This window comes from Neofelis nebulosa, chromosome 18 (assembly GCF_028018385.1).
Source record: "Neofelis nebulosa isolate mNeoNeb1 chromosome 18, mNeoNeb1.pri, whole genome shotgun sequence".
Classification (NCBI taxonomy): Eukaryota; Metazoa; Chordata; class Mammalia; order Carnivora; family Felidae; genus Neofelis; species Neofelis nebulosa.
In genome coordinates, this window is record NC_080799.1 from 5,968,749 (window position 1) to 5,983,579 (window position 14,831).

General features: G+C 46.1%; 1 protein-coding gene across 13 annotated transcripts in view; it reads left to right on the forward strand.

Moving 5' to 3' along the window:
- Positions 1 to 14,831, forward strand: part of TRRAP (transformation/transcription domain associated protein) — a 115,365-nt gene that overhangs the window by 17,406 nt on the left and 83,128 nt on the right. For all 13 annotated transcript variants that reach the window (XM_058710945.1, XM_058710937.1, XM_058710946.1 and 10 more), the window contains exons 12-20: positions 2,376 to 2,514; positions 5,734 to 5,812; positions 6,898 to 7,132; positions 7,850 to 8,210; positions 8,299 to 8,396; positions 8,866 to 9,060; positions 9,513 to 9,704; positions 11,604 to 11,769; positions 13,287 to 13,543. In XM_058710945.1, the coding sequence (XP_058566928.1) occupies positions 2,376 to 2,514; positions 5,734 to 5,812; positions 6,898 to 7,132; positions 7,850 to 8,210; positions 8,299 to 8,396; positions 8,866 to 9,060; positions 9,513 to 9,704; positions 11,604 to 11,769; positions 13,287 to 13,543 (1,722 nt within the window). The remainder of the gene's footprint in view (positions 1 to 2,375; positions 2,515 to 5,733; positions 5,813 to 6,897; positions 7,133 to 7,849; positions 8,211 to 8,298; positions 8,397 to 8,865; positions 9,061 to 9,512; positions 9,705 to 11,603; positions 11,770 to 13,286; positions 13,544 to 14,831) is intronic.

Below are 14,831 nucleotides of genomic sequence, written 5' to 3' on the forward strand. Positions count from 1 at the left end.
ATCAAGGTTCTAGCTGGGTTCAGTTTCTGGTGAGGACTCTTCCTGGGTTGCGGATCACTGCCTTCTTGCTGTGTCCTTGCCCGGGGCGGGGAGTGGTAGTGAGAGATTGCTTTTTCTCTTCTAAGGCCACAGTCCTATTGGATTAAGGCCTCATTCTCAAGATCCCATTTAGTCTTAATTACCTTCAAAAGACTCTGGTTTCCACGTCCAGTCACAGTGAGGGTGAGGGCTTCAGCCTGAATTTGGGGGGTCACAGTGTGGTCTATAGCCACAAGGTATGGATGCACCAGGCTGTGTTTATCCATTCCACAGTTGCTAACCATTGGGTTGTTTCTGATTTTTTTTTTAAAGCAACTTTATCGGGATATAATTCACATATCCTAAAATTCACCTTTTTAAAGTGTATAGTTAAGTGCTTTTAGTGTATTCATAGAGATTTATACAGTCACCACCACTATCCAATTTTAGAACCGTTTCTTCACCCTCTGAAGAATTCCCATACTGATCGGCAGCGGTGTGATTCGTTCTAGGCCCCTAGCCCTGGCTACCACTGATGTCCTTTCTGTCACTAGATGCGCTGATTTCATTTCTGGCCATTGTTGATAAGGCCGATATAAATAAATACTGGTGCACAGGTTTTTGTGGGGATGGATTTGGTGCATTGAGTTTTGCTGTTGGAAGTTGGTGTGACAGCAAGTTATGAGGAGAGATTGGAACTTTAAAATAAAAAATGGCATCCTTAATTAACCGGTGAGAGAGGGCGATGATGTCTCTGTTTTTCCCCCACTTGTAGTTGTAGTCTGTCCTTATTTCAGTCTTGAAGAACTTGAAAGAGAGAAACGACACCTTATTTCCCATCAGTCATACCACGTTTTTGAATAAAAGTCTTGTGTAACTGTAGTTATTGTAAAGTGTGGCATGAATTTAATCCTGATCTATCCTGTAGCAGTGAATTAAAATTTTTTCTTAAGGGAGAGACTTTATTATTTTCAGGAAAAGTGAAAATGGAAACGTATGCCAGATTGTTTACAGTAAAAACTACCTTTGAAAGCATTCTTATTTTTGTCCCTTCTTAAGTGCATTTGTCTCAATAATGACACCGTATACTAAGAAAATGTATGTTTGGTTTCAAAAATCTGAATTAGTGGTGGCTCAGTCAGTTGAGCATCTGACTTCGGCTCAGGTCACGATCTCATCATAGTTCATGAGTTCGAGCCCTGTGTCGGGCTCTGTGCTGACAGCTCAGAGCCTGGAGCCTGCTTTGCATTCTGTGTCTCCCTCTCTCTCTGCCCCTCCTTTGCCCACGTGCTCGCGCTCTCTCTCGCTCTCTCTCTCGCTCTCTCTCTCTCTTTCTCTCTCTCTCTCTCACAAAAATAAATAAACATTGGGGCACCTGGGTGGCTCAGTCAGTTAAGTGTCTGACTTTGGCTCAGGTCATGATCTCGCGGTTTGTGAGTTCGAGCCCTGCGTCAGGTTCTGTGCTGTCAGCTCAGAGCCTGGAACCTGCTTTGGATTCTGTCTCTCTCTCTCTCTTTTCCTGTTCCTCCCCCACTTGCTCTCTGTCTCTCTCTCAAAAATAAACAAACATTAAAAAAAATAAAAAATATTAAAAAAAAATTTTTTAATCTGAATTAGGTACTCCTGGATATTTTATTTTATTTATTAAAAAAAAATTTTTTTTTAAATGTTTATTTTTGAGAAAGGGAGAGAGAGCATGAGCGGGGAAGGAGCAGAGAGAGAGAGGGAGACACAGAATCCGAAACAGGCTCCAGGCTCTGAGCTGTCAGCACAGAGCCTGATGCAGGGCTTGAACTCACAAACTATGAGATCATGACCTGAGCCGAAGCCGGACGCTCAACCAACTGAGCCACCTAGGCTCCCGACTCCTGGATATTTTAATCAGCTTGAGCTACCTTGGTGAATTGCCTTCTTAACATGCCTCAAAAGGAAACTGATTAGAGCTTATTCTGAGTTGATGAAAGGTGTCTCTGGTGTCATTCACAACTTAACGGGATGACGGAGTGGATGATGTAGGTCTTAGGAAATTTTCAATATTTACTTCTGCTTTCTCACCACTGATGAAATGATTCAGATTCATTGTTAAAAGTTGGGAAAATACAGAACAGTACAAAGAAGTTGTCTGTAATTCCATTATATAAAAGAAACCCTTACTTACGTTTCTGTACATCCTTCCACTGTGGCAGCATGCATGCAAACTACAAAAACTTTCTGGATAATACTTGCTTATTAGGATGACCACTTTATGAGGGTCCCTTGAAAGAAGCTTAGTCTTACTGAACTCTTTTGAAGTTTATAAAATGGGGGCTTTTCTTACTACCTATCTGTAACTGTTGCTTTCCTCCTTCTTTTTATAGGAGTTGGTGACTAAGTACTCTCAGCAGATGGTAAAAGGGATGTTACAGTTACTTTCAAACTGCCCAGCAGAGACTGCACACCTCAGAAAGGAACTTCTCATCGCTGCAAAGCATATCCTCACCACAGAGCTAAGAAACCGTATGTCCACCTTGTCTCGGGATGTTTGTGCGGCCATGCTGGCGTGGACCTGTCACCATCTTTGGGGTGGGACCGCGGGTCTTTAATTCCCTCAGCTGTTTTAGGCTCCATGTGTCCTTCTTTCTGTATTGCTGTGTTGTGTTGCTTTTCCCCTTCCTTTCTCTGCCTCTTGCCTCCGCCCTCTTGGGCTGCCTCTCTTTGCCTGCCACCAGGTTTCTCTGTGTTGTCCGAACAGTCTCATAATTAGTGTGGTCGTTCCCTTAGCGTAGCGTATGTCCTCAGCATCTCATGGTATTTCTCTGCCTTTTGGGTGCATATCTTTTGAAATGGCAAGTAACTGTTTGCTTGTTGATTCATAGCCAATAACCCTTGAAAGGTGAGAAGAAAAACTGTTTTCTTCCTCCGTGCTGTGAAACAACTTGGGGGATTGGTCCTGTTTTGATGCATAAGACTGATAATTGTTTGGCTAATCTGATAATTATATTTTTTCTGTCGATTATTGATACATTTTTTTTAAAAATACTTATTCATTTTTGAGGAGGGAGGCAGAGAGAGAGGGAGATACAGAATCTGAAGTAGGCTCCAGGCTCTGAGCCCAGTGTGGGGCTCGAACCCACGAACCACAGGATCATGACCTGAGCCAAAGTCCAGACCCTTAACCAACTGAGCCACCCAGGTGCCCCGATACATAATTTTAAAATATTTTTGTATTTACTATGTCCAAATTCCATCCTAAATGTTTTGAGGGGGATAATCTTTTCCCCCAGTAATTGTTCAATATTAAGTGGGTTTTTTTTGCCTCTGGTTTGTAAATCAGAACATATATAAAACTAAGATAGGACTTTCTTTACATAATTCTTAAACATGAAGGGAAAGATACAGTTTGCTTACACGTGAGCTAATATGATAAAGCTCAAATGTTTTTGTTATTAAAATACAAGTTATGCATGTAGATATAGCTGAGTAGAATATAGATATTTTTAAAACCCTTTGTGTGTGTGTGTGTGAAATGTAACATAGCAAAGTGCACAAAAGAAATGTATGATTTTGCCAAAAATTACAGAACCGACGTGCGTGAACAGCACCCAGGATGAGAAATTCAGCGTCACCGCGCAAAGCCCCCATGTGCCTCCAGGGCTGAGGGCCATTGCGACTTGTCCACTCACGGCTCCATGGCTGTATGTGCTTTTTCTCCGTGTTCATCTCTGAACACTGTTGAAATAGAAGAATTTTACACGGGACACTTTAAAATCTCTCCACTGCAGTTCTCGGTCACTGTTGGCATTCCTGCCATTTCGAGTGAGGAGGATCTGGGGGTGTCTTTGGGGAGCTGTGTAGCGGGTTTCTACTTGTGGAAACGCTGACAGAGCGCTTCTCGGACAGGCTGTGTTCCGTCCCCCACAGCCCGGCCGTGTGAAGCCACGCGGCTCGGGTTCGGTCTTCAGGCTGTGCCGCCAGGACGGGTGCATTTCTGAGCTGCTGCTCTTGGGGTTTGACCACATCAGTCGTGTTGAATACAGCTTTTACACCTCCCTTGCACCCCCCCGCCCCGCCCCGGCGCCCTCCTGCCTTTTAAGTCTTTCTACTGATGGGTTTGATTTTTTTTTTTTTTTTTTTTTTAAACAAGCTGTTTTAGGATACTTTATTTTGAAAGTATCTTAGGTAACAACATCACAACTTACAAAGGTGTCTATTTAAAAGACACACCTAATCACATTCAATATTAGTAGTATTATATATTAGTATAATATACAAAGAATGTGTATATATACGTAAAATTTACACGTCCACCAACATTTTAAGGTATCTGAAACGATACTAAATAAATAGTAACCCCTTTGCACGAATTCTGAAGAGCAGTAGTTTGAGAAAACCTGGCTGTTTCACAAAGTTACCCATTTTCTTAGAGATTCTGATTCTGGGTCACGGAGGGAATCTGGGAACTCGTGCCTGCGCCTTAATTTCTTACCACTTCCTCCTCCCACTCTTTGCTTGTCTGTAGCCAGCCCGCCAGTGTTTGGTGCCTGAGTCCTTTGCATCTTTCCTTCTGTGCCTCCTTCCTATTGACTACCTCTGAGGACATTCCAGGCATGTCCCCTTCTCTGACTTCAGAGGGGCAGTTTGTCACTGCTTTCATTTGGTACTTGTCCCTGTGCTGCCCAGCTTTGGGAATTAGCCAGAGATGTGCTCTGTGCCTCTCTGCGTCTGTTGTGTCTTTGACCCTTAATAGCTATTAGCTGGCGAAGGATGTATTTTATTTGACTTATCAAAGATGGCCACGGTGTCAGACTTGTTCTAGAATCTAAACATTCTCTGGATGTTTGTGGCCGGAGCTCCCGGCAGCAGGGCGGGGGGTGTGTGTATGGCAGAGAGACCTAAAAAATGTGGGTTGCTGCCCTCTGTGCACATCCTCAGAAATGTGAGTTGTCCCTGAGTGAAGACGAGCTGTTTCTACGCTGGTTGGCTCTACAGGCCCACAGGGGAGCAGGGAGGGGGTTTGGTGAGGGTTCCACCTGTAGGATTAGAGACAGAACCCTAGTGAGCCTCACTCATCCAGAGAGTTGGGACCTATGTCTACCAGAACCCTGCAAAATTTCTAGACTTTGGTTCTTTATGTGGAGAAATACCCTTCTTTCTCCGTATTTCTCCATAATGAGTAAGCATAAAATGTTTAAGAAGGGGAGGACTCCAGGGCAGTGAATAAAGGGGCACTTAGAGGATACTGCCCCTCTTCTCCAGGCAGGTGTGGGCCAATAGTGGCAGCTTTTTTTTTCCCCCTAAGATTTTTAAGTAACTGCTATTACTTAAAAATAGCACTTACTGCTACACACTTAGTCCAGTGTGGGGCTTGACTCAACCCCAAGATCGAGAGTCACGTGCTCTTACGGCTCAGCCCACCAGGCGCCTCGATGGCGGCAGCTTCTGAGGAGGATGGGGTGGGCCTGCAGTGAAGCGCTGGGGCAGGTTCTCTGCCAGGGGCCGGGAAGCTCCCTTGGTCTGGTTTGTCCTCTGATTCTGCGTGTGATCCCAACTGTGTCTTTGACAGCCCACGGCCCAGCAAAGCCGGGGTCTTTGACTGAAATACAGCGCGTGTGATTTTCTCCTGCCCACGTGTCTCCCAGTCTAGATGGCTTGTTGACAGCAGGCTGGCTACCGTGAGGAAGCCTGCTGTGTCATGGGTGTAATTGGTGACGTGTGCACCGGGTGTTTGTGTTCTAGAGTTCATCCCTTGCATGGACAAGCTCTTTGATGAATCCATACTGATTGGATCAGGATATACTGCTCGGGAGACTCTCAGGTACGATATTCAGCCCATGAGATCTGTTGGCTAAATCGGGGGGGTCGGTGTGGTGGGCCCTGGCCCTTCATGTGTGAGCCTTTCAACAGACGTTCTCAACAGACCTTTACTCTCCCGTGGGGATTTAGAATTGCGGGAAATTTGGAAATGATTTAGGCTGGTTTTTGTGTGTTAGCTTAAAGGGAAGATTCAGAGTAGTTGTCTTGATGTCAGTTGTAGGGACAACTTGATCTGACTCGTATTGGTTTTTTGTTGGGGTTGTTTTGTTTTGTTTGCTATTCATGTAATAAGTGCATCTCTTTGTTATAAAAGAATGTTTAAGTACCCAACGAGAAGAAAGAAGGGAAGAAAACAAACCTCTTTGTTCTACATAAGGAGTTCAAGTAACATGGATAATATTTTGGTGCATTTCCTTCTAGTCTTTGTTTTTTATTCATTTAATAAAATAAATGTGGTTGTGACCATGTTTCTTTCTAAAGGAGAAAATTAACAGTTTATCATTTTTTACAGTGTAAAATGAGTCAACGTTAGTAATTTTTTGGTTCTAATTTGGGAGCTGTGATAGATCTTTTGAAAAATAGGAAGAATACTTTGAATACGATGTAGACTATTCACTGTGATGGCCATGTAAAATTGTTACAAATACGAAGACACTTTAATTTTTATTTTTTTAATGTTTGTTTATTTTTGAGACGGAGACAGAGTGCGGGTGGGGGAGGGGCAGAGAGAAAGGGAGACACAGAATCTGAAACAGGCTCCAGACTCTGAGCCGTCAGCACAGAGCCCGACGCGGGGCTTGAACTCACGAACCATGAGATCATGACCTGAGCCAGAGTCGGAGGCTTAACCGACTGAGCCACTCAGGCACCCCAATACAAAGACACTTTTTATGTAGCTTGGGGTTGAACCAGCCTGCAACTGGGCATCAGATGGTGTCACTCCTAGAAGACCTAGAGAGCGTGCCCCGGGTGCACCGCCCTGTGCTGTGTTCCTGGGGCAGGTAGTAGGAGAAGTGGTGGCCTGCAGACGCGGCCCTGCGGGCATGTTGGGACGGACGCTCACTAGTGGGGGGTCTCTGCACACAGGCCCCTCGCCTACAGCACGTTGGCCGACCTCGTGCACCACGTCCGTCAGCACCTGCCCCTCAGCGACCTCTCCCTCGCCGTCCAGCTCTTTGCCAAGAACATCGATGACGAGTCCCTGCCCAGCAGCATCCAGACCATGTCCTGCAAGCTGCTGCTGAACCTGGTGGACTGCATCCGTTCCAAGAGCGAGCAGGAGAGCGGCAACGGGAGGGACGTCCTGATGCGGATGCTGGAGGTACCAGCTCTCCTGGGAGGTGTGGGCATCCTGCGTGCTTTCATCCCGATGCCCACTTCTGGACTCGTACCGGTGGTTTGCTGACCAGGTCATGCAGCCTTCCGATTGCCGAGCTCAATCCCGGGTGTCAGACCACCTGGGTTCAAATCCCCTGCTAGCCAGTGCCCTTGGACAAGGTGTTTAACATCTCTGTGCCAGCCTGCTCCTAGCCAGGGATACAGTCAGTGTCTGCCTCCCGGGATTGTCGTGAGCGCTAAGTAAATGATACGTGGACGCTCCCCACACTGTTCCTGGCGAGTATTTCAGGGACACTGTGTGGTTCCTGGCAAGTGCCTAGAAGAGGGATTACAGAGATGCTACGGTTCCTGGCGAGTACCTAGAAGAGGGATTACAGGCACACTGTATAGCCAGGGGAGGCGCCCGGTTGGGTGCGTGGGGACAGAGTACAGTGTGATTGCTGAGGCCAGCAGGTGATAGTGTGGGTCTGGAGTAGTCTGGGCCACGCGTCCAGGCTTCTGCGACAAGTCCCCCAGCTTTTCTGAGCCAGATTCCTCACAGTGACAGTGGAGGTAGGGACGCCGCTGTAGTTCTCCTTGGGGAGGATGGCACACTTCTCTTCGGCAAGTGGCTTCAGAGAGCTGCTCCTGTCTCCTGGAAGGGCTGCCAGCCTGTGGAAGAATGATTTTTGTCTTTCTCTCCCCTTGCTCTTTCTGCTAGGTCTTTGTCCTCAAATTCCACACCATTGCCCGGTACCAGCTCTCTGCCATCTTTAAGAAGTGCAAGCCTCAGTCAGAACTCGGAGCGGTGGAGGCAGCCCTGCCCGGGGTGCCCGCTGCCCCTGCGGCCCCAGGCCCCGCCCCATCCCCTGCGCCTGTCCCCACCCCCGCCCCGCCCCCACCCCCGACCCCAGCCACCCCCGTGACCCCAGCCCCTGTGCCTCCGTTTGAAAAGCAAGGAGAAAAGGATAAAGAGGACAAGCAGACATTCCAGGTCACAGATTGCCGAAGTTTGGTAAAAACCTTGGTCTGTGGCGTCAAGACCATCACGTGGGGCATAACGTCATGTAAAGCACCTGGTGGTAATTCCGCTCTTGAATTATTTAGATGGGATGTTTTCTGCAGAGTGGGTGTTGTTCACCTTAACTGATTATGCTCTCTCTTTTCCAGAAGCTCAGTTCATTCCCAACAAGCAGTTACAGCCCAAAGAGACTCAGATTTATATAAAACTTGTGAAATATGCAATGCAGGCTTTAGATATTTATCAGGTAAGGAAGTGCCCTCAAACCAGGCTCCTAAGTGTGGGAAACGCCTCTGGGATGAGGGTGCCGGTGATGTGATGGAAGGGGTCCTAAAAGGCTCGTTTTGGATTGTCTGCAGTGTTCGTGTCCCCAGATTTGCTCTTGTTCTGTAGTGTAGCATTGCTTTAACGGTGAAGATTTTCCTTTTAAGTGTCAGCGTGAGCATTTGGTTGGGGAGGCGGTCTGTGTACATGGAATGCAGTGGAAGCAAGATGGAAGTTTTACTAAATTCTTGTGTGGAACGCTTAGCAAAGCTTTTTTGCTTGTTTTAATTATTTTCCAAAACTAAGCTGAGAATAGAGAATTAAAAAGATGGGAGAACATTTATTATGTAATTCAAATGCTGTGTTTTAAACATGCAGCTGGTCCAGTTATGTTATGGAATACATTCAGAGACGCCTGGTTTTAACATCCATGGGTTTCTTCCCTGTGCTAGGTCCAGATAGCTGGAAATGGACAGACCTACATCCGAGTAGCAAACTGCCAGACCGTCAGAATGAAGGAGGAGAAGGAGGTATTGGAACACTTCGCCGGCGTGTTCACAATGATGAATCCCTTAACGTTTAAAGAAATCTTTCAGACGACAGTCCCTTACATGGTGGAAAGAATCTCAAAAAATTATGCTCTTCAGGTATAAAACTCTGTCTTATCCTTTGAACGTTGATTTTAAAATTACTTGTTGATGTGTGGAGCGCTTGGCATTTTCTTTATTTTGAGGGTGTTCTAAATGATATGCCTAAGGATGTGCTGGTAGAAAAATTTAGAGAGATGTTAGGACTTAATATTTTTTGTTCAAAATATCAAGATGTCTTGGATCAGTTTCTTTCATTAGTAGAAATTAAGTATATGTTAGATGTAGGCTCCTGGTATTTGATAGTGAAGATAAAATAATGGACGTGAGTGTTTGAAGTGAACGGCCCTACTCCGTGCTTGGCAGATTTACAAATTTTTTTCCTAGGGTGGATAATTAATTTCCTGTGCTGTCTGTTACAGATTTGATTTTGTGTTTTTGGAAAGTTCATTACTTAGTGTTAAGGCTACTTTGAGGATTGTTTTTGTCAAGCACGTTTCTCCTTTTGACAGATTGTTGCCAACTCCTTCTTGGCGAACCCTACTACCTCGGCTCTGTTCGCCACAATCCTGGTGGAGTACCTCCTGGACCGCCTGCCGGAGATGGGCTCCAGCGTGGAGGTCTCCAACCTGTACCTCAAGCTGTTCAAGCTGGTCTTTGGCTCAGTCTCCCTCTTTGCAGCTGAAAACGAACAAATGCTGAAGGTAAAGCTCGTGGAGCCAAGTGTACTTTGTTTTGGGGAGTTTTTGGTTGTGTTTTGCTTCCTGTTCTCCATTTGCACGGAAACGGGAGGTGTTGTTTTTAGATTTGTGAAGTGCTCTTTGAATTCATAGATATTTGGGCCAGTAAGGGCCTAAATGTGAAGAACGTTTCAGAGGATTCATCCATGATTTGAAATGAAAGCTTCAGAGTGCCCGTGGCAGGCAGTGGGTTGTCATTAGTATTGCCACCACTAAATTTTTTTTTTTTTTAATTCCAGTTTCTTTCTCTGGATTACACAAATAAAACAGCACATCGTTCGTATTTTAAAAATGGAGTGATGGGAAAAAAACAAGGGAAAAATCCCTTTACCACCCTCTCTTGTCCAAAGAGAAACAGGTGGCTTTTGCAACAGTTCTGATTCTGCCAGCCGTCTTCCGCTCTAACTTTGTGTCTTCGCCGTGTTCTTATCTTCCTTGGCAGTACGGGGAACATTTCGTTTCAGGACCACTTGTTTGTTTTTCCTCTTTATGAATTCTAACTAATTGGTACCCCTTACTAGGACCGTTTCGGAGGGACATGTCTCCTAACGTAGTGGATGACCAGTGCAGTCTAATTCCATCTCTTCAGTTACTTGAGTGTAGCAAACGGCTAAAAAAAACTTACCCATGGTTACATGTCCCACTGAAAAGGCAGCAGACGGTGGCACAAAAACCTAATAAAAATTCATTTCCACTTAAGGCAAAATATTTTAATTCCTGTAGGAAGCTGAGTATTAGCAGCAGTTTTATCTGAAGTGTGATGTCTTCCCGTGGGGGGGGGGGGGCCTTCTGAAGACACAAGATCCTTTTTTTTTTTTTTTTCCTCCTGGAGCAGTAAATGTACAGGCGGTGACCAGGAGCACCAGTAATCTCTGTTTTTATGTGACCGCTCCCTCAGGTTTTCTCCATTCTGTCGCAGTCACTTAGCAACAACCTGAACATTACTTTTGTGTTCCTCTAAAAGAAAAATACTTGTATTTTTCTAAGAACAAACGCTTAACTGTAATATGCGTCCACACAATTTGGTGTCTTTGAAAAATTTAATTTTTGCCGATATTAGATGCACAACAACAAAACCAGAATAAAACCTGATGGTGGGATACATGCGTACGTACATTGTGCCACGTATGACAACAAATTGGGAACGATGTCAGTGACACAGTTCACCGTAAACATACCTGTAGAACATTTCATGTGCAGCTGAACCTGTTACATGTTACAATCAGCATTTGAAGTACAAAATAAAAAGCTAGTCTGGCTTTAGATGTTAATTAAAGTTACTATAAGCTGATAGAGTACTTTTATTATTATTATTATTATTATTATTGTTATTATTATTATTATTATTAAAGAAAATTTCTTGATTAAGTCTCCCAAGATCTTACGATCTCAATTTTTGAGGCTCTTCCAGACGTTGTGTGTATCCTTTTTGATCGTGAGGTTTCACTTCCTTTCGGTTACTTTCTGCGTTTAGATTGTTCTAGGAAATGGGCATCTTCATCCTGTTTGATTATTTAGTCTTAGGAGGGAAGTGGCCATATTGAGTTGCAGAGCAGAGCGGACAGACCCTCTGGTTCCTGCTCCAGAGTGTTACCTTTTCAACATCGTGTAACTGCACAGTAACGTAGGAGCCTATTAAACGCTTCTTCTGCAGCCATCCTGGCGGAAACCAGCATAATATTTCAAGACAAATTAATCTGAGCCAAATAAAGGATGGAAAGGTCTTGTTTTGTTTTGCCTTTAGGAGTGAACTCGTCAGAACTACCTTCCATCCCTGTTTACAGTGAACCTTCAGCATGAGTTCTGAGGGTGTCACCCATCCTCATTTAGAGCGTGTTAACTTGCCTTTTCTCCACCGCGCAGCCCCACCTGCACAAGATCGTGAACAGCTCAATGGAACTTGCACAGACTGCCAAAGAGCCCTATAACTACTTCTTGCTGCTCCGGGCCCTGTTCCGCTCCATTGGGGGAGGTAGCCATGACCTCCTGTATCAGGAATTTTTGCCTCTCCTACCAAACCTCCTGCAAGGTCAGAGCAGTGATTTTGGTTGCCTTTTAGTCTTGTGTGCATGTATGGGTTTGGCTGACTGTGGTTGTGGGGTCCATTCATCCTCTGCATCCAATGAAGGTCTCGGTGAGGGGATATATGTACGTATCCCCTGCCAGAGGTGTGTGTGTCTGTCCATGTGTTCATGTTCCCGTGTCCCACTCTCTTTAAAGGCAGTAGGACTTTGAAGGGAGCCCCCTTGTTCGGGGATGGACCTTCCCCTCCCTACTCAAGAGTTGAACAGGAGTTGGAAGGTTTCCATCACCCTGGTTAGGACTTGGTTGTATTTTTGTAGCATTTGGTAAGCAAGTCTACAAAGTGGTTTCTAGTGGCTTAGTAGTAATATCAGGGATCCCTAGTTTGAGAGAGAGTCAGAATAAGAAGAGAAAAAGCAGTTACAAAGCTGATTGATAAGTGTGTATTTTTACTTTGAGGTAAACTTACGTAACCAGAATCCTGCAATTCCGGTGTGACCAGGAATGCTTTCAAGATATAGAGCTAAAGGGGATCCTTAAAGAAAAGCCATTTGCAACGTATAGTACCCAGGAGGCATTGGGAAAAAGTCGGCCATGTTGCCTGTAACATGGCCATGAGTCCACCCTGCAAGGTGGCCCGTGATCCAGTTCCGCCATCCGTTATTTAACCCCATCTCCAGTCATTCCCCAGCCTGAGTCCTCTGTTCTGTGGGGTCTCATTTCCTCCTCCCCAGGCTCATTTCTCCCTACCTAGTTTTGTTCGAGTGGATCCCCTTCTGGGAACTTAACCTTTCTCCTTCTCCTCCTTTGGACCCTGAATCCAGTGCTGTTACTTTGTGATGCCTTCCCTGATCGATCTTTTCTCTGCGCTCTCTCCATCCTGCACTGCCTGGGATGCATCCGCTGTTCTAGGCCTTTCTCTTTCTAGCTGGTCTCTGAGCACTCAGGGCAGGTCCTGATCTGACATGTTTCAGTTAGGAAGGAGCTCAGCTTACCCTCACAAAAAGTAGGGATGTTTTCTTTGTGAGAAGGAAGATCTTCTCCATTTGCAGGAAATGAAAGTGGATTTAAAAAAAAAAAAAAAAAGTTTATTTTATAGCAGACCTCAACTGTGGTCTCTTGGAAACCTGAAAAAACATGTGAGGTTGTAAACCTCAAGCTTGAGGTGAATGTACCTTATTGGAGTCTTGTGTCTCTGGATCGGGCTTGTTAAAAACAACAACATGATTCTTAAAAGATCCATGTGTGATATTAGCTATCTCATTAGGATTAATTAACACTAAATAATTGTATCATAGCTTACGTTATAGTTGTATGCAGCCTGCTGTTGTCACCATGAACTTGACGGACAGAAGGGTCATGGTTCTAGAATAGGTTTAGCTGATGTAGTAGATGAGACCTAAAACGTCTTCCTGTCGTTGCGCTGATGTTGACAGTAGAAGGTGGAACAGTTATTCTGTACGATTAACTCTGGCCCGTCTGGGGGTGATGTTCTTCTCTGATGCCTGCAAACCCCGCTTCTAGGCCTGAACATGCTGCAGAGCGGCCTGCACAAGCAGCACATGAAGGACCTGTTCGTGGAGCTGTGTCTCACGGTGCCCGTGCGGCTGAGCTCCCTCCTGCCCTACCTGCCCATGTTAATGGATCCCCTGGTGTCTGCTCTCAACGGCTCGCAGACGCTGGTCAGCCAAGGCCTGAGGACCCTGGAGCTGTGCGTGGACAACCTGCAGCCCGATTTCCTCTACGACCACATCCAGCCTGTCCGCGCGGAGCTCATGCAGGTAAGTGTGCGTTCTCGCAGGGGCTGGCCCAGCGCCGGCTGTCGGGCGCTCACGGATCCGGTTTTCCCGGGGCTTCTAGACTAGTGTTTCCGGAAATGACAGCCGCCCCCCCCCCCGCCCCAGTGAGCTGCCTGCGCCCCGTGTTGGGCTCTCTGCAAGATGAAGTGGTGTAGTTTTTAACTTCTTCATGAGTCTCCTGGCTTATGAAAAGATGTGTAGAAATATGTATTAAGTAGACATTTGTTTTGCAGTGTTGCCCTTTTTTCAGAGGGTTTTCATGAGGGTCACAGACTCATTAAGTTGATGACCTGTGAGGGCAGGTGCTGTGGTTACTGTGTGCTGCCGGGAAGAGACTTTCTTTGTCCACGAGAGATCTCAGGATGCTGCAGTGAAGAGAATCACGCTCCTGAGGGAAGTGCAGGTGTGCACTTTCAGGTCAAGGGAAATGAAGCAGATAATTGAGATGGTTTTGAAAACATGTTTTCTTCCTTAGAGTTTGTATGTCAAATATTAGGTTTTGCCTTCACGTTTTGCTGTCGTTACGGATTCGTAATGTAGTCGGTAATTGTTAGAAGTGTAGGCTGCCTGTCACTATACTGCCTCTCTGCTTTGGAGTATTTGGCCCCAACTAGAGGTCCGAATGCCAGCTTCAAAGGATGGAGACTCAGTAACCCTAAAAGACAGGAGTCTGGATTGGAAACTGCAGTGTGTGCACTTGAAGCTGGGTTTGGGAGACTTTCCTCCCCAGTCCTGAGATAGGGACCCTGTGTGCCATCTAGGTGGGAGAGGATGGGCCTGGCGGTTGGGTCAGGGCCTCCAAGTCCACTTTGCCAGCCATCCTTTGGAGGATTGACGGAGAGCCTGCCTCAGGAGAGAACGGCACTGTTGGTTCTGGAAGGCAAACCCTGGGCCTGACCCAGGTGTGGGTGAGCAGCATGTGGGAGGAGGAAGTGGGGCTGGGCTCATGGGCCTCTTGCTGTTCCATGAGGCAGACAGTCCTGGGAGACAGGGGCGAGGCTCCTTCCTGCTTTTGGAGCCCCAGTAATCCCCGCCCCCCACACTAGACAAGTGTCATAGTCTGTTTCTCTGTGGTCTCCTTAACCAGCACTCGCTCCCAGTGCCACCCCCTCCCGGGGGATTAAGCAGAAATTCCCTCTCCTGAGGGTACGTGAAGAGTGGTGGAGCCGGGTGGAGTGGTAGAGGTTGGGGGGGGGTGGTGCTTAGCACCTCTCAGCAGGGGTTCCTGACGGACAGGCCTTGGTGGACCTTTAGGAACATAAGAGAAGTT